Below are 27,906 nucleotides of genomic sequence, written 5' to 3'. Positions count from 1 at the left end.
CCCTATCAGCGCACTTTAGTCACGCGCACATCTAGCGCACGAATCCATCAGTGAGCGGGCAACAGGTCTCAATCAGGGGAGAAACTCAGAACAGCACAAGGATTTCTGTTTACTGATTTCTGTAAACCTAACTTAAAGTGCACAACTGTGTCGTATAATCGTGATGAGGAGTTAAGGAGTCTGACTTTTGGTTTCATGACGGGACGGTCCTGCGTTACTGTCGGGCGATGGCAAAAACATCTTATGTGCTTTCTCTCATCGACATCCTCTTAACCATCAACTCGATAATAGGTATGACATAAACTTCTAATTAAATGCTCAAATGCTCACATCGTAAAACTTTCTCATCATCATTTCTAATTAAATACTCAAATGCTCACATCATAAAACTTTCTCATCATCATATTCAACTCATTGTTAACTGGCAATTGAACGCACTTTTTGCAGTTGCTGAGATTAAGATATAGGCATACATTATAAAATGTCGTTTTAAAATGTTAAGTGTAGGCCTACACCTGTTGTTGGTTTGAAACAACTGTAGCAATGATTATTATCACTTTCCCCCGTAATTGTATCTGTGGTAGGCTAACTAGTAGATATTTTTAGAATAGCCTACTGGAAAAAAAAAATTTGAAATGCTCCTGCTATATTAGCTATAAAGTGATTCAAACTTTTTATTTATTATAAAAAGGTCATTCATTGGAAATACTATTCAAAAAATATTTGCTACTGATAAAGTAGCCTAATGAGAATAAGCAAGAATTCCACACACAAATTAGTATGTTTGTTTAGATTATTCTAATGAGTTATACTCAGTGTTTGTTTTAAGTTGCCTTTATGTTATTTAGTTATATCTTTATTTTAGTGTTGTGTTTTTCTAATGGTGTTTTGTGTATGTTTGGGTAACATGTGTGCTCTGCCTATTGGTTACAGTTGTAGAAGTCAGTTTAGATAAAATGCAAGTCATCATGTGGTTTTACATTTTTTTATTTAATGTTATTGTCAGAACATTTTATATAGTATATAATGTTTTTTGTTTTTTCAAACTGGGATCTAGTGAGAGATTTTTGCTTTCAGGAAAGTTAAAAATAAAACGCCCTATTCTTTCTTGCCCTTATCTTGCAATTCCTTCAGTTCACTCATATTCATCAGATATACTTTGCCGCCATTGTTGTTTCAAATGCTTTCAGTGTCTGTCCATTTAGTGTTAAAACAAACAGTTGAATAAGTAACTCTCCATGGAGTGCATGTATTTATACTCCATGTATTTTGGCATGATTGTGTGTGCCCATAAGAGTGTGTGTTCCCAGTTCTAGTTCCTCTGGAGCAGGAATCCCACCTCAGGTTTTGGTGCGCGGGGCCTTTTAGCCTGGCCCCGGGCCATCTGCCCAGGCTTCCTGTTTTGACACATCCAGACCTCTGTGCTGCACTTGCAGCTCCAGTGGAAAAATATCCCAGGGTCCCACATTACACTGGTCTATGCCATTCTATGTCTACATCCCAATGTAAAACCATGCCAGGCAACGGACAGGCATTCATGGTCCTTGCCGCTCTTGTGCTCTCCTGATTGACTATGTGAATCCATGCTTATGCACAGAGACAAGCAGACTGTTAGTTTGAGTGGCTAAGCAGCACTTTTTTTTTGACTGCACTTTTTTCAGACATATTTTTTTTTTTTGCAGTTTGTTGGTAATGAAGCTGTAGATTTAGCCTGATGGTCGAGCTAAAGCTGTCAAAATGGCTCATACACAGTTACTTTATGTGTGTTACAAGCATAAACATAAAAAGAAAAAAGGGAGTCACTTTTAGATGAAGATGGAGATAAAGTTTGTTAATAAACTAAATTGTTCTGGCATTAGTATTAACCATGTTAAAAGCACTAGGGAGATCCTAGATAACGATGCATGTTGTACACCTCTTAAAGTTTATTTAGTCTTGATGTTATATTACAGCCATATTCTCAGTGGTTTATTGCTCCGGTCCTAGTGTCCAGTGTTTAGTTTTAATGTGAAAATTGTTTTACGTTGTCTAGATTAAAATTTACATTGGATGTTTTTGTGTCTTAGTTGGTTTAATTAAATTAAATAAGATAAACAGCAGAAATCTGGTAACATGTGTTGCTTTATTGCACTTTATAGCATAATATTTTTTATATGTTTCATTAATAAATATTTTAAAAAAAATTCTTTCAGACTAAATAAGTTACTTGCATTAGTATTAGTAATTAGTTAGACCAGTCAGTGCAAGTGTAAATGAATATCTTACATCCACTAAAGTCCTTATTTTAGTCACTCACTGATGTTAATTGTATGCGAGTATGTGATTAACAGCAGCTTATTCTTAAACAAAGCATTCTGGATGTATTTTTTCTCTCTCTTGTAGCGATAGATCTCAGGTTTGTGCCGGATCCTCCAACCTTAAACATCACTGAGAAAACTCTCAGAATCAATGCTTCAGATACACTGGAGATCACGTGCAGGTAAGTGTTGCTTCTGGAGAAGAGCAGTTCTGTCTGTACTTTTTACTCATAAGCTGGGAAAAGGGTTCTGCTTTTGTTAACTATTTGATTTTTTTTTTTTTATTAAACATTTTGTGTGTATAACTATTTACAACAAAGCTCAGAAGGATCTCAGAGTCTTTCTGATAGAGCCTCAATAGGGACCAGCCAAAATTGTATTGTCTTTCTGTTGGCGCTGTACACTTAAGCTGTGGGACACTCCAAAAGAGTAATGTCCAGCAAATAGGACATCCAGATAGACATAGCTGGGGTAGTTGGTTCCACTCATTTCTCATTCACTTAAAAAAAAAACAAAAAAACGTTTGCTGATAATTTACTCACCCCCATGTCATCCAAGATGTCCTTGTCTTTCTTTCTTCAGTCGAAAAGAAATTAAGGTTTTTGATGAAAACATTCCAGGATTTTCTCCATATAATGCATTTCAATGGGAACCAAACGGTTCAAGGTCCAAAAGACAGTTTCAGTGCAAACTGCAAACTGTTCAAAGGGCTTTAAACGATTCCAGACGATGAATAAGGGTCTCATCAAGCGAAATGATTGCTCATTTAAAAAATAAATAACAAAGTTTTATAAGCTCAAATGGTTGCCTTGCTCCCTTCTGACTCACGAACGGGCATCACAGAACAGAGCAAGGTGACCATTTGAGCTTATAAAACTTAAACTTTGTTATTTATTTATTAAATGAGCGATCATTTCGCTTGATAAGACCCTTATTCATCGTCTGAAATCATTTAAAGCCCTTTGAACAGTTTGCAGTTTGCACTGAAAGTGTCTTTTGGACCTTGCACCGTTTGGTTCCCATTGAAGTGCATTATATGGAGAAAAAACCTGGAATGTTTTCATCAAAAACCTTCGTTTCTTTTCGACTGAAGAAAGAAAGATATGGACATCTTGGATGACATGGGGGTGAGTAAAATATCAGCAAAAGTTTTTTTTTAAAGTGGACTACTCCTTTAAGTTGTCTCTCCCAGAAGTCTTCAGTCGGAATGTTCGCGTACTGTCTTACCACAAGCAAATCATTCAATTATGCTCACTATACCTCTAGAAGCCATACTGGAATCTATCCAGTCTATCATAGGATGAGAGGATATTTTAGCTGACCACGGTGAACTATTTGGTAAACTATTTGATTTTTGATGGTAAAAACAGAAATGAAAGAATGTTATTTTTGTTTGATTACATTCCTGACACTAGTCTTTTCTACTTGTTACACAGGGGGCGGCAGATCCTTGAGTGGTCTACACCTCACAACCGAAGCCGTTCTGAAACCCGGCTCACCACATCAGACTGTAGTGGTGATGGACTATTCTGTAGCACTTTAACACTCTCCAAAGCAATAGCCAATGAGACGGGAGAGTACCGCTGCTTCTATAAAAGCCTGCCTATCGAAGATGGGAAGACTTCTATAGGTGTATATGTCTTCATTCAAGGTATGATGTTCATGTGTAATCTTGTTGGACAAATTTTCAACAAAAAGATGAGCACATTTTTCATAGTGTTCCCACTCTTTCTCACTGTCTTCCAGAAAAAGTGGGAGAGAAAGTGGGAATGTTACAAAAATGTGTTCATCGCATACTTCCTTTGTTGTTTTCAGGATAACCTTCTGACCTCCTCATTCTTCATAACCTCTTCACTCTAGTGGCACCACCACATTTTACTTCCTCCTTTGACCTGTGTAGTGTTTGTCCAGACAGACAAAATATATAGAAATTGTTGGTTAGTGTTAGTGTGGTTGTGTGTGAACTTGCACTCCATTTGATACTTATTCACATTAGTAGTGTCATATCTCTTATACTATCAAAAGAGTGTATTATACTTGATACCACTTCATCTTTTCTGTGTGTGGTTTGTTAATATCTGGTTGTTGGTTAAGTATAAATACCAGACATATGTTTTTAGATTATCGGACGCCATTTGTCCGAATGGCTCAAGATTATGATGTGGTGTTCGTTCGGGAGGGAGAACAGGTGGTCATTCCCTGCCTGGTATCTGTGGAGAACCTAAATGTCACACTGTATACAGTGAGTATTTCTACACATACATATCATACACTGTAAAAAGTGGGGAGCTATTTCCATTCAATCTAACCCTAGATTTAGTTTTGTCGGTGTAATTAAATGTATTTAGGATGATTCAGTAATGTTAAATAATACTTGTGACTTAAAAACCATTTAGATATCGTTATTTTGTGTACTGAGTTCAGCAAAGATCATCCAAATCATAAACTACATTATTGTTCACAAGTTTGGGTTCTGTAAGGTATTTTAATGTTTTTGAAAGAAGTCTCTGATGCTGCAATGCTGCATTTATTTGATAAAATAAAGCAGTAATATTGTGAAATAATAATAATAATTTCTATTTTAATATATTTTAAAATGTAATTTTATTCCTGTGATGGCGAAGCTGAATTTTCAGCATCATTACTCCAGTCTTCGGTGTCAGATGATCCTTCAGAAATCATCATAATGCTGATTTGCTGCTCAAGAAACATTTCTTATTATTATCAATGTTGAAAACAGTTGTGCTGCTTAATATTTTTTGTGGAAACCATGATGCATTTTTTCATTCTTTGATTAATAGAAAGTTCAAAATAACAGCATTTATTTGTATTAATCTTTTGTAACGGTAAAAGTTTTGGTAACGGTTCCTTTTACAGTCCAGTTACCCATGTAAATACTATGTACTTATTTTAGTAACTACAATCATTGGGTAATAACTAGTACTAACCCTGAAACTACCCCTAAACCTACCCCTGTTTCATGTACTTACCTTATATTAGCCAGTACTTTCTAGGTAAGTACACTGTACTGTAGAAGGAAGCGTTACCAAAGTTTTTTGGTCCTCAATGAATAAAAGTACTGGTTTCCTTGAAAGAAAAATCTCACTGACCCCAAACTTTTGAACAGTAGTGAACATTGTGAAAAATGCTTTTAATGGGAAGTTTTTTTTGTTTTCTTTTTCAAAATGATTTTAATGTAGCTATATGTATAGCTATTTTCTGTTGAATTTAGATCCATATATATATATGAAATGTATGACTATTGTTTAGTGTTTACTCATTAAGATCCCTGTGTGATTCGCTGCCGGTGATATGACGTGAAGAATGTTTGTGACGTCTTCCCAACAGAAGTTTCCAGTGAAAGAACTGACCACTGATGGGAAAGAGGTCATCTGGGATAGCAAGAAGGGTTTTATCCTGCCTAGTCATGTGGTCAGCTTTGCAGGCGTGGTCTACTGCCAAACCGTTATTCGAAACGAGATCTATCAGTCCTCACCTTACATTGTGGCTGTTGTTGGTAAGCAAAAAAAAAAAAAAAGGTTATTTTGGGCAGGTAAATGTTTTTGAGGAGGCGAGATTGCATGTTTCAGAATCATTTGTTGAGACTGGATAACAGTCTGGTGTGAGATCAGCTGCCCTAGTCTCAAGAGAACAATGCTCCACCCGGCACGTCCCTTACACCCCTTCCCTCTTCCGCAGGATACAAGATCCATGAACTCAAAATGAGTCCAGATCATGAGAGGCTGACGGTAGGGGAGAGGCTAATGTTGAACTGCACCGCTAAAACTGAGCTCAATGTGGGAATCGACTTTCAGTGGACCTTCCCACATGAGAAGGTCAGTGACTTAGAGAACTGTTCAATACAAGTTAACCTCAGTCGGCAGCATTTTTGACATAATCTAGATTACCAAAGAAAAGAACTGGACTAGCCCCTTTTTGTTTTTTTACGTGTCTCCTTCCTGTTCTCTACATAAGTTTTGCAATGTCCGGCGATGGAAAAACAGCCAGAAACAGTCTAAACAAAAAATATCTGCTATGTTTTTATTGACTTGTATTGACCCCAAAACATCATTTAAAATGTTTCATCAGCCAATGTTCTGTGTGACTGTCAATATCTAGCTACTTACAGTAGTAGGGGTTACACTGACTAGTCGACTTTAATGCTCTGCCATTACGCTTTAAAGGGTTAGTTCACCCAAAAATGAAAATTAAGTCATTAATTACTCACCCCCATGCTGTACCAACCCCGTAAGACCTTCGTTCATCTTCGGAACACAAATGAAGATATTTTTGATTAAATTTGAGAGGTGGATCACTACCGCATAGTCACCCTAAGGGATTCGAAACTTGACGGCCCAGAAAGTCATCGAAGAAAATGTTTAAATATTCCATGTGACAACAGTGGCTCAACTTTAAGTTTATCAAGCGACGAGAATACTTTTTGTGCGGAAACCCCCCCAAAAATAACGACTTTATTCGACTATTCCTTTTCTTCCTTCTGGGCCTGAGACGAGATTTCAAGAGATTTCCACGACGCATGCACGAGAAATACGTTATTTTTCTACTACTTCTTGTTCAGTTCTCACGTTCACTTCTCGTGACATTTATGTTTTACTGAAGACACTTGAAGCAGACTTAATTCAATTCAAATCCATCCAGTCTAGACCAGTTCAGCTGATTTTGATGAATTGCAATTTCATAAATTAGCATCATGCATTTCTCTGGTGGATTTAAGCCGTCTCTCTCATCTCCTGCAGAGAGGTTTCAACAGCTCCATGCCAAGGTCACGCTATGAGACAAGGTCCTACAAGAAGAAGCTGTGGAACACCTTAGAACTGTCCAACACGCTTATTGTAGAGAATGTGACCATAAATGACACAGGAGAGTATATATGTGCAGCCTCTAGTGGTCAGATGCACAAGATTGCCCGAGCATCCCTCGTCGTCTATGGTATGTACTTTTAGGAATAACCACTTAGCAACAACAACAACAAACAAAATGATATTATTTAAAACATTAGTTCTGTCACACCAAGGCAAGTTGCTGGCATTATGGTAGCATGAAGACCATATGTTTTACAATACAAAAATATAATGTTTTAATAGCATCTAACATATTGATTGATATTTCAGAGAAACCATTTATAGCGCTCAATGATCAGTTGACACAGACTGTGGATGTAAATGCTGGCCAGGAAGAGGCAAAAATCCTTGTTAAATATTATGCTTATCCAGAGCCTTCTTTCAAGTGGTAAGTGGTGTGTTACTTATGTGTGTGCTATGCATATACATATAGTGCCTATAAAGAATACATTCGATTTTTCTGTGAAAGTCAGACTGAACTTGCATTAAGCTTTCTTTCGTTCTTGTCCATCCAGGTATAAGAATGGTCAGCAGATAGTGTTGAAGGATGAGTACAGGATGAAGCTTAACAAAGGATCTCTCATTATATATGGTGTTACAGAGAAGGATGCTGGGAATTATACTGTTGTCATGACAAATAAGATTACCAAGGAGGAGCAGAAAAGAACATTTCAACTATTGGTTCATGGTAATGCTTCTCTTCTCTCTCTTCTCTTCTCTTCTCTTCTCTTCTCTTCTCTTCTCTTCTCTTCTCTTCTCTTCTCTTCTCTTCTCTTCTCTTCTCTTCTCTTCTCTTCTCTTCTCTTCTCTTCTCTTCTCTTCTCTTCTCTTCTCTTCTCTCTCTTCTCTTCTCTTCTCTTCTCTTCTCTTCTCTGACTCGACTGTATTAAAGGATTAGTTCACTTTTGAAAAAACTTTTGCTGATAATTTACTCACCCCCATGTCATCCAAGATGTCCATGTTTTTCTTTCCAATGTCGAAAAAAAATTAAGGTTTTTGAGGAAAACATTCCAGGATTTTTCTCCATATAATGGACTTACATGGGAACCAGACAGTCCAAGGTCCAAACGACAGTTAATAACAGTTTCAGATGCAGCTTCAAATGTCTTTAAACGACACCAAACGATGAATAAGGGTCTTATCATGCGAAACGATCAGTTATTTCAAAGCTTATTCCAAAAATGTAACTTTTCTAAGGACAAATGCTAGCCTTGCTCTATTCTGTGAGGCGCGTTTGTAACGTCACGTAAAACGTAATTACGTTCAAAAGGTCACGGGTGACGTAGCCAGAAGTACAGAGTCAGAGTGTTTACAAGTTGAACGCATAGGTTGAACGTGCAAACTAACTCAAACACCGTTTACAAAAAAAAGTAATTAAAAGGTAAAACAAAGATGGGGGACGATTTTGATTCTGTACTTCCGGCTACGTCGCCCGTGACCTTTTGAACGTAATTACGTATTACGTGACATTGCAAACGCGCCTCACAGAATAGAGCAAGGCTAGCATTTGTCCTTAGAAAAGTTACATTTTTGGAATAAGTTTTGAAATAACCGATCGTTTCGCATGATAAGACCCTTATTCATCGTTTGGTGTCGTTTAAAGACATTTGAAGCTGCATCTGAAACTGTTATACTGTTGTTTGGACCTTGGACCGTCTGGTTCCTATGTAAGTCCATTATATGGAGAAAGACATGGACAGCTTGGATGACATGGGGGTGAATAAATTATCAGCAAAAGTTTTTTCAAAAGTGAACTAATCCTTTAACTTGTGTGTTTATATGTTCAGTTCACCCTAAGATCTTTGAGAAGGAAGTGCCGTTGGATCGTGATGTTCATATGTATGGCAGTAGTCCTACACTCAGATGCACTGCTAGCGGAGGATCCAGCCCTGTCACAATCAAATGGCAGTGGATGCCCAGAGAGGACTGCCCAATCAGATTTCTGTAAGTTATATGCCACATTATTTGATCCTGTCTTCTTGTTTTGATTCAAATGTAAAGAATTTAGATTGCCAAAAAACGTGGTTACATATAAATGAACTGGTCAAAATATTACTGACTAACTCAATTAACATGGCTAAATTAGGTTAGATTTAAGGTTATTAAGTACTAAAAAAATATCCCTGAGATATCATTTGCACATCACCACATTTTAAACCTATGTAGAGTATGTTTCTTTACTTTTTTACATTTTTCTTTATATGTCTATATTACTGTAAATATTGTTTTTCTTGAATGACAAATTGTTCGTGATAATCCAAATGCTGAAACACGTAGATCAACTGAATGGCCCCAAAAACATTTACCTGTAACAAAACCGGTCATTCAGAAAGAAAGCTATACTGTAAATGAAATGTTTCTTCCTGTAGTTGTATGGGTTGTATGCAGGTCCTGTCTACGAATTCCAGTAAAAGGCATATAAGAACAGTGCGAACATATTTGTTCCTGGTGTTCAGTGCAATCCATTCATCATGTCGTGCTCTAATTGGGCATTCATCCGGAAACAACTGTTGTGATTGGGCCAAAAAGAGAGGACTTAGAAATCAGCTACTGTGAGTTTTTGTTGACTTGCGACTTTGATTGGCAGCCTGCATTTACAGAACATCACTTCCAAGGATGTTGTGATCATGCAATGAGTGTTCAGGGCCAGGCTTTACACAAGCCTTATCTTCAGATTGCAGCCTCACCTACTTCCGTAGTCCTCATCACAACTTCCTGTTGTTCTAAAAGCAGACACATTCAAAACCTGTGTCCTTGATCAGACATGAAAATAACACAATGTCTGTCACTGTATCCTACAAATAAAAGTTCAACCTCCTTCTCACCTTACGTTGCAGCTTTTATGTGACCCCCTTTGCCAACACTTTCTTTGAAGGTGACATTGTTCCATGTTACTACAACCCTAACCGTAACTCTGTAGTAAGTTACTCAGTACTTATTTGATTTAGTACAATGTAACTACGTCACCTTAAAATACAAATAAAATAAAGTGGAACCAATCTACATGAGGTGCTGAAGGCTAAACCCAAAGAAAATTTATTGACATGGCATATAATTCCTTTTGCTCGTGGCAGAAGTGGAATTACTGTACAGTAGATCTGAGAACAGATATGGGATGGTCTAAAATTAGACCGTTAATAATAGATGCATTGTTGTTTAGGATTCAGTTGAATGTTTTTCCGGTTTTCCTGTTCCTGCTGGATATGTGTAGATAAATAGGTGTTTATTCTTGATTTCTCTTTTGAGACATGGATCCTCAATTGTAATATGTCAAATTAATATAAGATGCTTGTTTGTTTGTTTGTTTGTTTTTTGTAACATTTATTTAATTAAAAAAAATGTGGAAATTGTGTCATACATTTTTTCAGGATCATTTAATGAATAAAAAATTAACAGAAAGAACAAAGCATCAATTTGAACTAATATTTTTGTAACATTATACATGTCTTTATAGTCACTTTAGATCAATTTAATGTATCCTTGCTGAGAAAAAAAAAAAACTTTTGCACAGTAGTATTTGCATTTATGCATTTAAGAGACAATTTTATCCAAAGTGACTTACATTAGACCTTGATATTGATATTATTTATTTATTATTTTATTACTATTACTAAGTTGATATTATTACTTAAGACCATTAAGCAATTCTTCACAGAGCCAACAATATTGCTACTCCACAGCAATATTTTAAATGTGTTTTGCAGACCTGGAAAATTTAAAATTCAATTTTATAAAATAAACTAATTTTAGAAATCTTTAAATAACAATAATAATTGTATATTATTATTGTTTTGACCAAAAGAAATTAAACAATAAATAACTTTTTAATTTTTTTTCTTTTCTTTTTTTGACTGTGTGAAAACTGTTACTCTCAGACCAAAGTCAGACCAGAGTGTGGTGAACTGTGACAAGTGGAGGGAGATATCAAACAACACAGGGAAGAATCCCATCATCAGCGCCACATCTGTCATTGAACGCTCTCTTAAGGTAAACCAGTACTGTACTGTATTTAGCTCAGCCTTCGAACGTGCAAAAAAATAAAAAAAATGGTACGCATAATATGCACAGTACGTTGGTTCCTACTGTCGGAGACTGGGATTCAAAATCTAATATACACCTGGTAATAAACCTGAAAAGTAAATAGGAAATATTTAAGATCCATGTACTATTTCTTGTTCACTAATAAAATAAACAAATGTATTCTTCTTTGTACAGGCAGTCAGATGCACTTGATTCTATTGAAGCTTAATATGCTCTTTGGAAATACTCAAATCATGCTTGTTGAGTTCATGTACTTTTTTCAATTCAATTTTCTGATTTGTAATGAAAATGCAAAAGTGGTATGAGACGTTTTTGGACCTCACTGAATTAGTGGTTAATTTTGGTGAATCTGGATATAATTCTATATTTTAAATCATCCACTGCCTGTTATGATGTTCTGCGTGTTCTCCCATAGACCATCAGCTCATTGAAGATCCAGAAAGCAGTTGACCATGCCCTCTACAGGTGCCTTGCCGCCAATAAGATGGGAGAAGAAGAGCGAGTCATTGTATTTCAAGTAACTCGTGAGTGCTTCCAAAACAGAGACAATCTCCACTGTAGATCCCCAATTAACCGACTGCGATTGAACTAATCAAATCTGAACTTTTCGTTATTTTTGTCATCTTCCCAGGTTTCCTCAACCTAAGCGTGCTCCCCTCTAGCAGCCCTATTGAGGGAGAGGATGTGCTAATGCGCTGTGTTGCCGACCGACTGCTGTACTCAAACTTACGTTGGTATCGGGTAACAAACATAGCCAACCCCGATGACCCTCCAGCAGCCGTGCCCTGTGATACCCTCACCCTGTCACCTTTCCACCAGCCCAATGTCACCATATCAGGCCTGCAGGGCACTAATGCAACACTGGACATGCCCATACCCAATGCCACTTTGATGGACCAAGGCCTGTATGCTTGCCAAGTGGAAAACGTGGGCACCAGTGAGAGAACCTGCTTACTTCACAACCTCAAGCTCAGAGGTTAGTCGATAGCTTTACATAGTGTTCAGGAAACTTGTTGAAAAACATTATTTGTGTAATTGAATTAGTTTGGTGATGAAATTACATACTTAATGGACTATATTTAATTCCTGTTTGCTTCAGTTTGGTTGTTCAGATGGGATATTTCGCAGAAATCATGTGCAAGCTTGAATGTACATCAGTTTCTTTCCGCATCTTTCCGCAGCTCTTGAGATGTCAAGAATTGTGACCAATCTGACTAACCAGAGAGTGAATGTGAGTGACTCTACCACTCTAGAGTGTGAGGTGACCGGCACACCAACCCCTACTGTAGTTTGGACTAAAGACAACCAGACCGTCATGGAGGGATCAGGTGCGCAAAATTAAATGTCTGTAGATATACCAACAAATTATAGGTGTAAGAATAAATAACACTCTCTATATTCTCAGTATTGTCCTGAAGAGTGGGACAATTCTCGGTAACGCTTCCTTTTACAGTCCAGTTACCCATGTAAATACTATGTACTTATTTTAGTAACTACAATTACTGTGTAATAACTAGTACTAACCCTGAACCTACCCCTAAACCTACCCCTGTTCCATGTACTTACCTTATATTAGCCAGTACTTTCTAGGTAAGTACACTGTATTTCCCTGGAATGCACTACATGGCTTTTACACAGAATGTTTGCCCTAAGTTGGAGTGCTAATATAATGCTATATAAATAAAACTAAAATAACACTGTCACCACAAGTTGCGGTTGTCTGCAGATTTTGAACAGATTTTACAGAAAATCACGTAGTGTATGAAGGGTAGAGACTATTTTTTATCTTCAGTCTATGAATCCACACAGTTAAAGGATATCAAACATGTTAGAATTGAATTTGTCATGCATCTCCTTTCACTCAGGCATGTTTCTGTGTAAGTTCGCTGTGTAAGGGATGACTTTAAAGTCTGATAGTGTGTGATCTTCTGTCTTTGTTTAGTGTACGATGCCCAGTTTTTTCTCTGTAACCATTTACAAAGTCGATAAGTACATGATCCTTAGACTCTTAAAATCTCTTCATAGTGTATACACATACTGGATCTGTTTCACATGTTGAAGGCAAATCTGATTTAACATAGTATTTTAGTTTGACCACTATTCTAAGGCTTGAGTCAATTATTTGTTTATTGTAAAGTTTTACTGAATCTCATCATAAAATTAGTTTGGTGTTAGTGTGTGCTTTACAGAAAAAAAAAAAAGATCGTCTAAAACTGTCTCTGAGGGGTGACGAGTTTAGTGACTTATCATGCTTTTCTGTTGTCAGGTGTGATTCTGAAAAGGTCAAATCGTGTCTTGACCATCCAACGGGTGAAAAAAGAGGACAGTGGTCTTTACATATGTACAGCCTGTAACCAGCAGGGCTGTGACTATGACGAGGCTCATATCACTGTGGATGGTGAGTGGATGGTTTATTTTTTTTTATTAAAAAAAATAATAATAAATAGTTTGAAAATAAATATTTAATATTGACCCCAAACCTTTAAATGTTAGTGTAAATGTTTCCTATACCAAAACATGTCAGTTTTGAAGGGAGGTGTAAAGGTAGCCAAACAATTAAAGTTTATTCTAAACAATTAAAGTTTATTTTGTTGTTTATTCTGTTGTAAAGCACTTTGGTTCACCTATCGGTTGATGTAAGGTGCTATGTAAATAAAGTACATTTACATTACATTACATTTACAAAGGGGTCATGAACTGAGAAATCCAATTTTCCTTGAGCTTTTGACATCTAACGCTGCCTTCACACTGGCAGTTGAAATCAGCTCCGTAATACGCAATACGTTCCCAACGGACGTCGTACTACACAGTGAAAAGCGTCGGACGCGGGTAGAACAAAAATGGCGATTAAAGTTTGATTCTGTCAGTTCTGTATGATCTCTCTGATTAGGGTTATGCTGCGTGAGGAAAGTTGCTCAGGACGTTGACATGTCAGGTCGGCTAAAAAATGTGATATAGTGGTCAATAGTTCAATGTCTACCTTCAATTTAATTGTATTAACTGCCCTTATAAACGTTAGAAAGTCATGAAAATAAAAAATGACATCACAACTTATCGTTATAAAATCAATATTTATTTTATTAAAAGTTAATAATTCAGGTTTGTTTATCATCAGTACCATAGCAACGGTCAACTTCCGCTGGAATTGTCGGATAGGAACCGTCCGTAGCTTTTCGCAAGAGTTCAAATTTTTGAACGCATCCGGATGACCAACGGACACGATTTTCTTTCACGATTTTTTTCTCAGACCGATTAAGAGTAAAGAACGGTGCTGTGCCGTCTATATTGGATCTGACAGGAATTTTGCAACACACGGACTCTGGGTCGAACATGTATGGGGCGAATCATTCCAGTTGCTATTTTACAACATTGGACGTTTTCAAAACAATTTCCCCCATGTGCACCGACGGGTGAATCGAAACTCATGTTTAAAAACTGTTCTCCACTCACAGCAGTGGGTATTTACCTCCATGTCTTCAGTGCGAGACGCCCATAAAAACCGAGCGTTTTTGACATAGACTCAAAACTAGGGTAGAAAATAGCCTGTTACTTATTCATTTTGATGTTTTTGAATGCAAAAAAACAAGCGAACGTCATAAGCTGACCTCAGACAACAATATAATAAAATTTAAAAAGCCAGTTCATGACCCCTTTAAAAATCTCATTTTAAGAGGAGACGTTTAGAGACGTCTCATGGGTGTGAGGCAAGCTCGGTCTCACACTGACTTTTATCCTCCTTCAGATTTTGTTTTAATCAAGACCCTGTGGCAAAAATAGCTCTCTTTTTAGTCCACCAGGAAAGGGGCTCTGTTAGTGTACATCCTTTAGTGAGTGCTAAAAGAAAACAAAGAAAAATCCCAGAACACAAAAGAGATGCCCCCCTCCCCCTTCCCCCATCTCTCTCTCTCTCTCACATACACACTCTCATTCAAATGTATATATAGTAGTCAACATTTGAAGTGGATCAAAACTTTTCATCAAAGTTGTACATGAATTTTGAACAATATCTGTTCTTTTCTTAGGACAACTTTGATGAACTTTTTTCATCCAGTTCATATTCATATACACACACATCTATCTCAGTGACTTGCATCGTGGTATGGTTCCATCTCTTCATGGTATGGTTCCAGAGAGCAGAGAGAGGCACACAAATAAAAGAGACTCCATGTGTACGCGCCTCTCTCGCCATCACTCTTTCTCATTGTCACTGCAAATGCGACTGATCAGGCGCCAGTCATTTTCACTAACAGCTCCGTTCCCATAAAGCAAAAGAAAGAGGAAAGGAGAGGAAAGGAGAGAGAAATAAACTAAATAATCCATCCATGTAATGATTGATTGACCAGTTGCATGTTCTTTTATTGAAAAGAACATGATACTTTTTATCTAATGTCAGTCGGTTCCTACTGGTGGACTTCATGTTGCTGTTCGCCCTTCAGGCATATTTTTATTGGATGTAATATCAGGTCAGCAAACAATTCACATTCTTTGCTCCTCGAGCCATCATACACGCCCAACAGCATACAAATATTTCCTGTAAATTAGGTTTGTCCTTTGCTATTAATATAAAACTGAGAAGCATTTTTACAGTTCCTCTATCTATCTATCTATCTATCTATCTATCTATCTATCTATCTATCTATCTATCTATCTATCTATCTATCTATCTATCTGTCTGTCTGTCTGTCTGTCTGTCTGTCTGTCTGTCTGTCTGTCTGTCTGTCTGTCTGTCTGTCTGTCTGTCTGTCTGTCTGTCTGTCTGTCTGTCTGTCTGTCTGTCTGTCTGTCTGTCTGTCTGTCTGTCTGTCTGTCTGTCTGTCTGAAGTTCTATCTATCATTCTATTGAGTTTGTTTTGGTTAAATCTTTTTTTAAATATCTTTGTGTGTCATCTTTGTTTGTGATCCCACAGGTGCAGAAGAAAAGATGAATGTGGAATTGATCATGCCTATTGGTGCCGTTGTCATCGCCATGTTCCTCTGGCTCCTCATCGTCTTTGTTGTCCGCAACAGGAAGCGGGTAACATTCCATCTATTTCCCTTTTCCTTGTTTTCTCCCGCTCTCTCATTTACACGCACAGACGCTCTCTCCGCTCTACTCTGACTGATCAGATCTGACTACCCTGACTTGGCTTACGCCATCTCTATTGTATGCTCAGCCCACATTCTGCTGCGATGCATCACGTACACCACCCAGCCATTGGCCCCAGTGCCCACTGTACCCCAGCCTTAATTCTGCCTCTGAGTATGATAGTAGCTTCCAGTAACTCATTAGTGGGTGTCTTTATAATGAGGGCTTGATTCTAGGAGACTCAAACAGGACAGGGGTAGAGGTCTCTTTCAGACAAGCTCTTTCTCCCCTTTTGACCTCATTCCATTTCGTCATCCGTCCTTCCTTCTTCCCTCTCTCACAGCCTAATGATGGAGATCTGAAAACTGGCTACCTGTCAATCATTCTGGATGATGATTTGCCAATGGATGAGCACTGTGAGAGACTGACCTATGATGCAATCAAGTGGGAATTCCCACGTGATCGACTGAAGCTAGGTGAGACTTGGCTTAATCTGAGAAATAAAACAACCCCAAATAAATCAAATTAAATTGGCTAAGATCAATCCTGAATGGCTTTTCAGTAGTTTTGATTAAAAAGTATGGTTTTCATGGTGCAGTTAGAAATACTCTGTCTTAATTTAATGAGTTTATTTTTGAAGTTCAATACATTACCATAAAACGCAAGATTCATACTGGACCAATGTATGCTGTATGCAACAGACAGTGTTTATTTATCTGTATATCCCTGCATTTGATTATTTATATATATATATATATATATATATATATATATATATATATATAAATATATATATATAAGCAAATATATATGCATTATGTAGCATAACAGTGTGTTAAAATGTTGTGGAACAATTTATGCATGTTTTTTTCTTCTTTGGTTTAGGCGAGCTTTAAAGACCCAATTTATCCCCTGCAAACAGCTGCAATCTTTGTACAAAAATGTTACTACATGTACTAAAAAATGCTGGGTTGTTTTAACCCAAATTTGGGTCAAATATGGACAAACCCAGACCTTGGGTTAAATTTTTAAATTACATCTTTAACCACACGTTTGGGTTTGTCCATATTTGACCCAAAATTGGGTTAAACCAACCCAGCATTTTTTAGACTGTATTTTTAGACAAGTGTTAACAAACATATAATACCGTATTTTTCAGGAGAGCCGCTGGGCAGAGGGGCATTTGGTCAAGTTGTGGAGGCGATCGCATATGGTATTGAGAAGGCCACCACCTGTACTACAGTAGCAGTGAAGATGCTCAAGGGTATGAGGCATCTGTTGTCTGGCCTTAAACTGGCTTCAAATATCTTCCATTTACAGTAACACAACTGACTGCAGTTTTCTCAATCTCCGACAGAGGGCGCTACCTCCAGCGAGTACCGCGCTCTGATGTCTGAGCTGAAGATCCTCATCCATATTGGTCACCATCTCAATGTGGTCAACCTTCTAGGAGCCTGCACTAAACAAGGGGGTGAGTTTCCCTTTAAAAATACTAAAAATATTGACAGAAATGACTTCTGTAATCTTTCCTTTACTGTGAAGTTTGTGGCAGGCATGCTCTGTTCAGGGAGTGTGACAAAATGTACAGTCATAGTACGAAATGTGTCAAAAACACCACAAAGTGGTCGTGCATTGTTGAGAAGAACACGGTGTGTCCACATTAAAGGCCTCTTCTTCCTCTCTCTCTCTCTCTTTCTTACACCTACAGGGCCCTTAATGGTGATTGTAGAATACTGTAAATACGGAAACCTCTCCAGCTATTTAAAAAGCAAACGAGGGGAGTACAGTCCCTATAAGGTAAAATCCGTCATTACTTAGTGTAACAAGGCTACTTTACCTTGACAACCACCTAATTAACCAACTACCATGACAACAGCGGAAAACTGATCCACACATGTATTGTTTCCTCAGAAGCGGATGCCACTGATGCCGTGCAGGAGGGAGGTAGAGCCGGAAGAGGATTTACATGAGGGAGATCTGGGTCTGGGAACCAGCACTCGACTGGACATCTGCACCGGCACCGCAGTGTGCACCAATATGGGAGAACAGACCTCCACGACCCAGCTGCAGAATGAACAAGGTACAGTATATTAGTTTGTTGGATTACACTGTATTGTCATTCAAATGTTACGACATGAACTATTTTTTAGATTACATTACAAAACCTTATTTATTGTACTGTATGAGACATGCTGTACTTCATCTAAAACATATTTAACAGCAAAATAAAAAGGTATGGTACATAAACAGCGTAATTATTTTATTATTGATAAATAGTTATTCTAATTATTAAGTAGCTTTGGTGAACTAGTTACTACGAAACTACATGGACATTTTTACTTTTAATTTAATTTGTCACACTGCAAATTAAGAAAGAAGTTACTGTAACAACATCATTATTTTTAATTATTATTAAGTATTTGTATTAAGAATTAAGTAGTATTTGTACTCTTAAAAATTAATTTGTCACACTGCAAATTAATAAAGATATTAAAAATAAGATTGACACCAAAATAATAATAATAATAAAAAAAAAACATGGAATTATTTCTTAATAATATTTTTTTCTAATTATTACTTGGCTTTAATGAGCTCATATTGTGTGAGAAAATAAATGGGATATTTGTACTTTTAAAATAAAAATGTCACGTAAATTAAGATATAAAATTACCTGCAAAGAAATGAATAATAAAAATAAATAAAATAAATAAGATCATTATTTTATTATTAATAATAATTATTCTAACTATTAAGCAGCAGATTCAATAAGCTCATTATTTGAGAAACTGTATGGAATATTTGTACTCCCAGAATCAAGCCCTCGTTTACAATGTAAAAATGTTAAATAAAATTAAATAAGTGAACACAAAAAGATGCTTACAGGACCTATGATGTATTTATATTATGTGTCATGTATAGAGAGTTCAGACTGGGATCACCTGACAATGGAGGATATCATCAGCTATAGCTTTCAGGTGGCCAAAGGCATGGAGTTCCTAGCCTCTCGAAAGGTAATATTGAAACACTCATCCAGGGCCCACTTGTGTGTGTATACAGTACATTGATCTTGAGTAATTACTAATCATTGAAGTTAACTGCTTGAGTCATACTGCTACTTTGTGTTTGTAGTGTATCCACCGGGACTTGGCAGCCAGAAACATCCTACTTTCTGAGAACAACGTGGTGAAGATATGTGACTTTGGGCTGGCCAGAGACGTCTATAAAGACCCCGATTACGTCCGTAAAGGAGATGTGAGAACTCTTAGGACAACTTCATTTCATTTGTTTCTCTCAATAGACCAGGGGTTTTCAAATACAAAAACAATATGCCTCCTTTCTAACGCAACATACTCAACCCCCCCATTTAAACTGCACAGTATGACCTGCACTGTATGAATTACATATACGGATTTTTAATAAAGCTACGAAAGATATTCAATTAAAAGCAGTGAATGATTTCCTTTTTCTATTGTTGACTGATTAACATTAAGGACAGGCTGCTGTCACTTTAAGACCTTATGCATGGATCCAGTTTAATTATAATTTCGCCCAACAGTTTACTTCACTTTAAACTGACTGTGCTACATGAAATCTCACCAAGACGGGCATTTTGACACATAAATGTGTGTATTTGACCATTCAAGTGCAAAAAGCCACGGAAGTGAACTGAATTTAGCACTCACGTACCAAATTCGGTTCTTAGTTGTGGTTTCATCAAGCAAGTCCCACTCTTTCTCCTCATTCTTCCATGTTTCTTTGCTGCTCTATCGCATTTAAGCAGTCCTGCGCTACACGGATATATTTACATACAGACTAACTATTGATTGACATCATCATATCATCCAACCCTAGTCCGCGCATCCCCTGACATGCTCTTGGCGCGCCCCACACTTTGAGACCAACTTAAACTTGAGCATTTCCTCTCTATCATCGCAGGCTCGTCTTCCTCTCAAGTGGATGGCTCCTGAAACCATTTTTGACCGTGTGTACACCACACAGAGTGATGTTTGGTCTTTTGGCGTGCTGCTCTGGGAGATCTTCTCACTTGGTAACAGAATAGTGATATTAACATAATATTATCACAGCGCTTACTAGTCAACATTCAGTATACCTACTCTAGTTCTGATGGCCCGTCTCCTTTGGTGCAGGTGCATCTCCATACCCAGGTGTGTGCATTGATGAGACTTTCTGTAGGCGACTAAAGGAGGGAACCAGAATGAGAGCTCCAGATTACGCCACACCTGAGATGTAAATATACTTCACAGTTTTAGTATTGATGTAAAATTGAAGGTCTTTGAATCTATTTTTCTGGATCTAGATTATTGTAGTTCTGGTGATGCCAGTCATAGTGTTTCCAACAGAAAATGGTCGCAAGTAGTATCTAATTCTTTTGGAGATAAAGAAGTACTTAATTGTTTTTTGTTTTTTTTGGAAATTTGTCAAATTCTTCCAGATACCAGACCATGCTGGACTGTTGGCTTGATCGACCTAAAGACAGACCAACCTTTACTCAGTTAGTTGAGCATCTGGGTAATCTGTTACAGGCTAGCGCTCAACAGGTGAGACTTGACTCCAAGTGTTCTGTTTTTTTTTTTTTTTTTTTTTTTTTGTCTACTTTATGTTTTCAGTAAATTTAAGTATTTTGTCAAAGCAAAAAAAAAAAAACTACAGAATATAGCCAGTATTTTTGTCTTATTTTCCAGTAAAAATATCTAAACATCCTTAAACCGAGATACATTTACATGCAAAGTGCATTTAGATACGATTTTAATTCTTGTTGTTTTTTTTGTTTTTTTCATTTATAAATTGAATTGTAATTTTCCTTACTCCATTGGTAAAGCCTCAATAGAGCCTCAGCCAGTATTATTTTAGTTTTATGTATATACTATTATAGTATTCATCAATATTTTTCATTGGCTTTTATTTTATTTTAGTTTAAGTAATTTTGTTTAGTACTTTTATCACTTTTTAGTAATTTTTTTAATTAAATTTTACCCATTGTAACTTTTATTGTTTTACATTTTTATTGTAACAAGGTTCGTTATGGGAAGAAGGAGGCGGGAACCGGTGAACATTTCAAAGATTTTAATAAAATAAAAAAACAAATACAAAAACGAAAGTAAAGACACACAATAAAACAAAACATCAAATAAAAAATGGTCAAAATGACAAATGGTCCTCTCTCCACCTTCATGATCATCGCTCCTCCTTGTATGCTCCGCTCCTCCATGAGAGATATCCCATTCCCTCACGGCCCTCTGCCTCGTCCTGCTCACCACAATCATTTTTTTTAGTTTTAGTACTTTTTTAATACCTGGAATTACACTTATTTCATTTAGTTGCCACAGTTAGTAGCAACATTATTTATTTTTAATTTCTATATTTCATTTAGTTTATTTATTTATTTATTTTTTGCATTAATGCCTTTTTATTTTGATAGGACAGTAATTAGACAGGAAGTAAAGTGGGGATTGGGATTTAGGAAAAGTCCGCGAGCCAGGACTCGAACTCAGGTCGTCCGAAGTCCCACAGCGCTATATGTCGCGCGTTATGTTATCAATTATCATAATATCTTATGCAGTTTAAGAAAATTAAGAAAGTAACTTTTCTACTTTTCAATGGAACGTGATTCCATTGTTCATGTGACAATTGGAATTATTTTACTATTTATAATTATTTGAATTATTATTTGTTGCCTGTGTTTAAGGATGGAAAGGACTACATCCCACTGACAAATGGAGAGATGGAAGAAGAATCATCTAAAAGAGCACTCTATGCAGGCAGCACAGAGGCGCAGCTACACTATGACAATGCTCCAGCTCTGGGGTTAGTTACAGTAACTATTCTGTCTGGTGTTTTTGAGCTGTTGTTGGCGTCCTAGAAGGAAAATTAATCAGATTTAATTATATCCTTTGAAGCCCTCATATTTATCCCTGCCCAAGTTGACTTTTGTTGTGTCCACACTACATTCAAGAACTGACATTTGAAGTTATAACGTGCTTAACCTCTCCTTTGACAAACTAAAACAACAGCGGTCCCACCCATGCCTCTTCTGACAGGTTCCCACATCAGATGGACAGTTGTGGTGTGCCAATAAGTATGATGACTTTTGTGGACATTCCTCTGGAGCACACTGCTGTAATGGTAAATAAACTCTGTGTACTACTAGCATCTGGTCATGATCCATAACAAACTTTGTTGCTACAAAAAAAAAAAATATATATATATATATATATATATTGCAATTTGATCACAATTAATTGTACACATCATAAAATCAATCATACATTTATCTTGTTTAATATGCTAATTTTTGTCATGATTTGCTATATCCAGCTAAGTATTTTCTGCAAGCTTTTGTCAAGGTAAATTTAGGTGTCCTTAAAAATTCATAAATGCATGCACACCGAAGCACCCATGAAAAAAAATAAAACTTAAAACTTATATACTTATTTTACTTATATATATATATATATATATATATATATATATATATATATATATATATATATATATAAACTTATGTATACAAACTTCAGAATTCACAGAGTACACTCTAAAAATGCTGGCTTGTTTTAACCCAATTTTGGGTCAAATATGGACAAACCCAGCCATTGGGTTACATTTTTAAATTAAATTTTTTACCCAGTGTTTGAGTTGGTCCATATTTGACCCAAAATTGGGGTTAAAACAACCCAGCATTTTTTAAAGTGTATAGTATGTATATAGTGCAATAGCAAATATAAACAAACTGCCTTGACCTGACACATATAAACACTACAGTTACAAGGATCCATTCTGAATGACTTAACACATGACATATCAAAACATGATCTGAAATGTGTGTGGAAACAATGCATTGAATGTAGTGAAATGTGTCTATGCATAAATACGATGTGCAATCATTGCATCGAGAACACAGATTCGTGGTTTGTTTGCGAATCAATATATAATTCTATAATAATTCCATCATTATTTTATAACAATTATTTTAAAAATAATTTTATTTCAAAAGTATATGAAACAAAATGTAGGTTATCTGATAAATAATTCACAGAGTGTTCTTGCATCCCAAAAATCCCATTAATGAGGATGAAAACAGCCAATTTTGTATGATCTTCCATTCCTACAGAATGGTCACATGGACTGTGGAGTGGGTTTATCACGTGAGCAGATGAAAGCTTTGGAAAGGCAGGTGCAAAGACCATCCAATTTCAGGTGACAATTCATCCTGATCTCAGTACAGTCACAAATGAGGACAATACCACAGTCATATAAACATGGTCATGCTTTTATCCACAGCCCACTAATGCGGTGCAAGAGTAAGGAGTCCTTAGCTTCTGAATCGTCCAATCAGACCAGTGGTTATCAGTCTGGTTACCACTCTGATGATGCTGAAGCCCCTATATACGCCAACGAAGAGATGATCCTGAAAAGAGACAATCGGAAGAAACCTCCACTGCCCAAGAGAAACGACAAGTTCGGTGCAGAGGTCCGTTATAGTGCACCTCCAGTTTAACATCTATAAAGCTTCAAACAGTCTTCCTTATTATGTTATTCAAAACTTTAATCTAATAGTTCAGTCAAGAATGAAAATTCAGACAAAATTTTCTTCAGTTATTTATAACAGAACGTGCAAGCCGCACTTTTCCATGAAATGAATGGTGACCACAGTAACAACTTAAAGGGAAGCTTCACCCAAAAATGTCAATTCTGTCATTAATTACTCTCCCTCATGTTGTTCCAAACCCCAAAAGACTTTCGTTCATCTTCGGAACAGAAAGATCTTTTTGGTGAAATCCGTGAGCTTTCTGTTTCTCCGTTGACACAACTACCACTTTGACACTTTAAAAAGTTCACAAAGAGATTGTAAAAGTAATCTGTATGAATCAAGTTTAGTCCAAATGTTCTGAATCTGAAGAGACAGTCATTTTATATGATGAACAGATTTAACTTAGGTTTTTATTCGCATACAAACGCAAGAACAGCCCTCATTGGTACTTGTGGAAGCTCAAACATGCTGTGTAACACTTGAGAATGAACCTCAGTGGTGCTCACACATTAAGTGAACATGCTTGAGCCTCCGTTTACACTCTTAAAATTATATGTTGGCTTTAATTAACTTTTTTACATTAACAGGTTCCATAAATTCACTTTTTTTATGTCAACAGGTTCCACATAACTGGGTAATATTAAACAAACATAATTTGTTCATGTAGCTTCAAGATTATGGATGTTGAAGTCATAAACGACCCAATAAAGCTCTGAGCTGAGTGTTAAATGAACACCGAAGCAGTGTTAAAGTTGATTAACAGCCTAACTAAAACACACAATGATCACCATAATGGTGACTTGCAAATTCCGGTTTTCTCCTTCAGTGATTCTGCTTGTTACCATCAGGTATCTTCAATAATGATAAATCATCCCTCAAATATTCACTTAATTATCTCATTAATTTTAACACTGCTTCAGTGTTCGTCGCTTAAAACATTTTCCATAATGTTGAAGTTACATGAATAAATTAGGTTCATTTATTGTAACCCAGTTATGTGGAACCTGTTGACATAAAGTTAATTATAGCCAACATATAATTTTTTTGAGTGCATCACAACTGATGTTTATATGTGAATAAAAGCCTAATTTCAATCTGATGATCATATAAAGCGATTGTGTCTCTTCAGAAAATTTAGACTAAACCTTTCAGTTCATGTGGATTACTTATATGATCTCTTTTACGAATTTTTTAACGCGTCAAAGTTGTTGTTGCGTAGCTGCCAATAGGGTAAGAAAGCTCTTTGAATGGCTTCAGAAGAAAAGAAGGATTTTTATGATGCTTTTAAGATGTTTTTGTTCATTTCACTTTCATAGTCTGGTAGAATGCCACTTTTTTGTTTCTGGGAAAAACACAAAATGAAGGTGAATAAATTAAGACTTTTTTTTTTTGGTGAACAATCTTCACATCATGACAGAGCAGCCAATTTCCCCACCTAAAATGAGTAACAACCTTTTAATTTTTTATCCCATATTAGGCATTTCCTGTCATTACTCATAATGACAAAGCACATGACTGCATTATCCAAAAACAACAACCAGTTTAATTGTCCCTCAAGCTTCAGTTGAGGTGCACCGTTATCGCTTCTTTCGTAATTGTATGCCTAAAAGAATCACTGACTTTGTTAAATGTTTCTTTTATCATGCTCACTATAATGAAATAAATGTAATATATTGTGTTGGAACAGACTGTTTTGGAGCAGATAAGATGTATGTTTTAGGTTTATTCTTCTAAATGTCAGGGGGGTTTGGCGAGCAAGAAAGCCTTAGCAAAACAATCATGTTTACACAGACTGCGGAGCAAGAGTGGTCTCTCAGTGTGTTCCCGAGCAGAGGCATGCCCTCTTCCTACCGCACAGGAAATAGCAACTGGAATGTTAGACAATTGAGTGTGTGAATGTTTTCAATTTTTGTCTTCATCTTTTGCATTGTCTTAATACGAATCGTGACCAGACTAGTTCTCCCCCAAGCAACAAACAGTCTGTCTGATTTTTTTGTTGGTTGGCCTTTTGATTGTACAGTTTATAATGAGGGCCTTCTTTGTCTTTGTAAGAAAACTGTCAGTATTTTGCCATTATGATAACTATTTAGTTACATGTCTGTTAATGTTATTTTTTTTTTTTAAATAAACACTCTTGCCAGTTAAAATCAACATTTATGTGTGCTTCAATGTTTTGTGACCCCTCTCTTCCTCTATCTGTTTCTCAGTGACCCTGACAAGACAATGCATTCATATCTCCATTTATTTTCCATGCTATTTGTGTGTCTGAGAGAAGGGGACAATGCATGCTAGCCTTTGAACTGGACTTGCTTTTTTTCCACATGCGTGTACATTGTGGTTTTCATGCATTTTTATTTTTTGTGTATGTGAACAATCAGGCCTGAGGAAACAATGCTCATGCAGCCTTGGGTGTTTTCCTAGGAGTGCTGGTTTCAAAATGGCTGTCCAGAATAGCATGCACAAGGCCATCAAAGCATAGTGAGCTCTGCGCTCTGGGCCTGATTTTTCAGCCAGCTATTGTTTGTTCTCATGATTGTATTAGCGATAATGGAAAAACTAGTGGAAATGATGGAAATAGTGCAAACTTTTGAATACAAGTGAAAATGCTTCTTTAAAAGATCAAATAATAATATTTAGTTGTGAAATATTACAGTTAAAAATATTACAATTAAAAAAATATTACAATTAAAATTTTATTCAATTCAAATTTATTTGTATATCGCTTTTCACAATACATATTTTTCAAAGCAGCTTTAAAGAAAGTGCATTTCAGAAATGTACATGGAAAAACACATTTAGTTAATCATGTAATAATTTAGGGCATAACATATCGCCGGCGTTGAGTCGTCTGAGTCATCTCTTCACAGGTGTTTAGTCGTTTGTTCATCCACTGTATACAATTTTCAACACTTGACAAGCTAGAGCAGTGTTTCCCAAACTTTTTTTCTGGCGACCCACATTTTAAAGTCGATAAATCCTTGTGACCCAAAAAACATTAGGCCCATATAGTTCATATATCACGAAGAGAATTTATGCATTAACAAAATATGTATGACCATTTTTTAAGGTCATTTTTTAAGCTTCCAGTTAACTATTTAAAAGAGATACAGATATTTGACAAAGCACTTTTTTTGTTTAACCTGTTGTTGACAATATGCAGAGGTGAAATGAGAAAGGAAAAGTTGGCAGGGGAAATCATAGTTTTCATATTCTCATAGTTACAGTGTACATAATTTACTATAATAATTATTATAGGTTTAAATTAAAATATTCTGACACTGAGACTTTGTAACCATGCATGGCTCACTACCACTGCATAAAAATGCCTAAACAGGCACAAAAAAAAAAAAACTACACACACGATTAAATACATATTCCTCTACCCCCCTAATAAATCTAAGGCAATATAAATGACTATAACATAGCATTCAATATAAATATTCCACATTTATGCCCAAACCATGGTAAATTATTACATTCAGGCTATTACATGGTAAATGTTTGTAAGGGGGGTGATTAGGGCATTTAGTCTTCTAACTTTATTCATGTTTCTTCTATTTTTCTCATCAGTAGTGTTGGGAATGTTAAGACTGTTTCATCCGATTTAAAACTAGTTAAAATCATTGAGTGATGTGTGGTTTGTAAGAGAGAGAGTACGTGTCCGACGCTTCTTAAAGGATGTCGCGCAACGTTGTTTAATAATAGTGTCCGGGACCGGGAGTAAACGCAACTCCTTTAAGCTGCGTTCCGTTATCCACTGGGCCGTGCTGCCTAGTTCAAAGTAAACTAGTGAAACGACTGAAACCAGCGCTATTTTGTTCTCTATTTGTTGTTACTTACCGAGAAACCGCTTCAGGTGAAAAAAATCCGAATCGTTTCAGACCGTTATGCACGCGCGTTTGGCCAATGGCCAATTCATGGAAAGGAAATAATCAAACCAACGAATGATTATTATCGCTGGTTCAGTCGACAGAAATACGGGACACACATAAAAACTGCTGAAATATTCGGACTGTAAACTTTTCTCTCAGGTCAGTCGGAGTGCTCATGGTACACACACAGTGCGTGCGTATATAGTCATCCAGCTGC

General features: G+C 36.5%; 1 protein-coding gene across 1 annotated transcript; it reads left to right on the top strand.

Moving 5' to 3' along the window:
* The first annotated feature begins 65 nt into the window (after positions 1–65).
* On the top strand, positions 66–25,968 carry kdr (kinase insert domain receptor (a type III receptor tyrosine kinase)). Its single transcript, XM_039693143.2, has 30 exons — positions 66–291; positions 2,383–2,479; positions 3,734–3,948; positions 4,418–4,539; positions 5,646–5,814; positions 5,997–6,133; positions 7,055–7,247; positions 7,430–7,547; positions 7,675–7,847; positions 8,947–9,103; positions 11,035–11,146; positions 11,616–11,724; positions 11,832–12,176; positions 12,382–12,528; positions 13,467–13,598; positions 16,108–16,214; positions 16,609–16,741; positions 17,425–17,529; positions 17,623–17,736; positions 17,974–18,062; positions 18,177–18,345; positions 19,185–19,276; positions 19,395–19,517; positions 20,202–20,313; positions 20,414–20,513; positions 20,719–20,824; positions 21,973–22,091; positions 22,325–22,409; positions 23,398–23,483; positions 23,568–25,968. Exons 1-30 carry the CDS (start codon positions 228–230, stop codon positions 23,782–23,784), a joined length of 4,047 nt encoding a protein of 1,348 aa, XP_039549077.2. The 5' UTR covers positions 66–227; the 3' UTR covers positions 23,785–25,968.
* The last annotated feature ends 1,938 nt before the right edge of the window (positions 25,969–27,906 follow it).

This window comes from Pimephales promelas, chromosome 13 (assembly GCF_988280905.1).
Source record: "Pimephales promelas chromosome 13, fPimPro1.hap1.1, whole genome shotgun sequence".
Taxonomy (NCBI): domain Eukaryota; kingdom Metazoa; phylum Chordata; class Actinopteri; order Cypriniformes; family Leuciscidae; genus Pimephales; species Pimephales promelas.
This window is presented reverse-complemented; position numbering and strand designations above follow the sequence as displayed.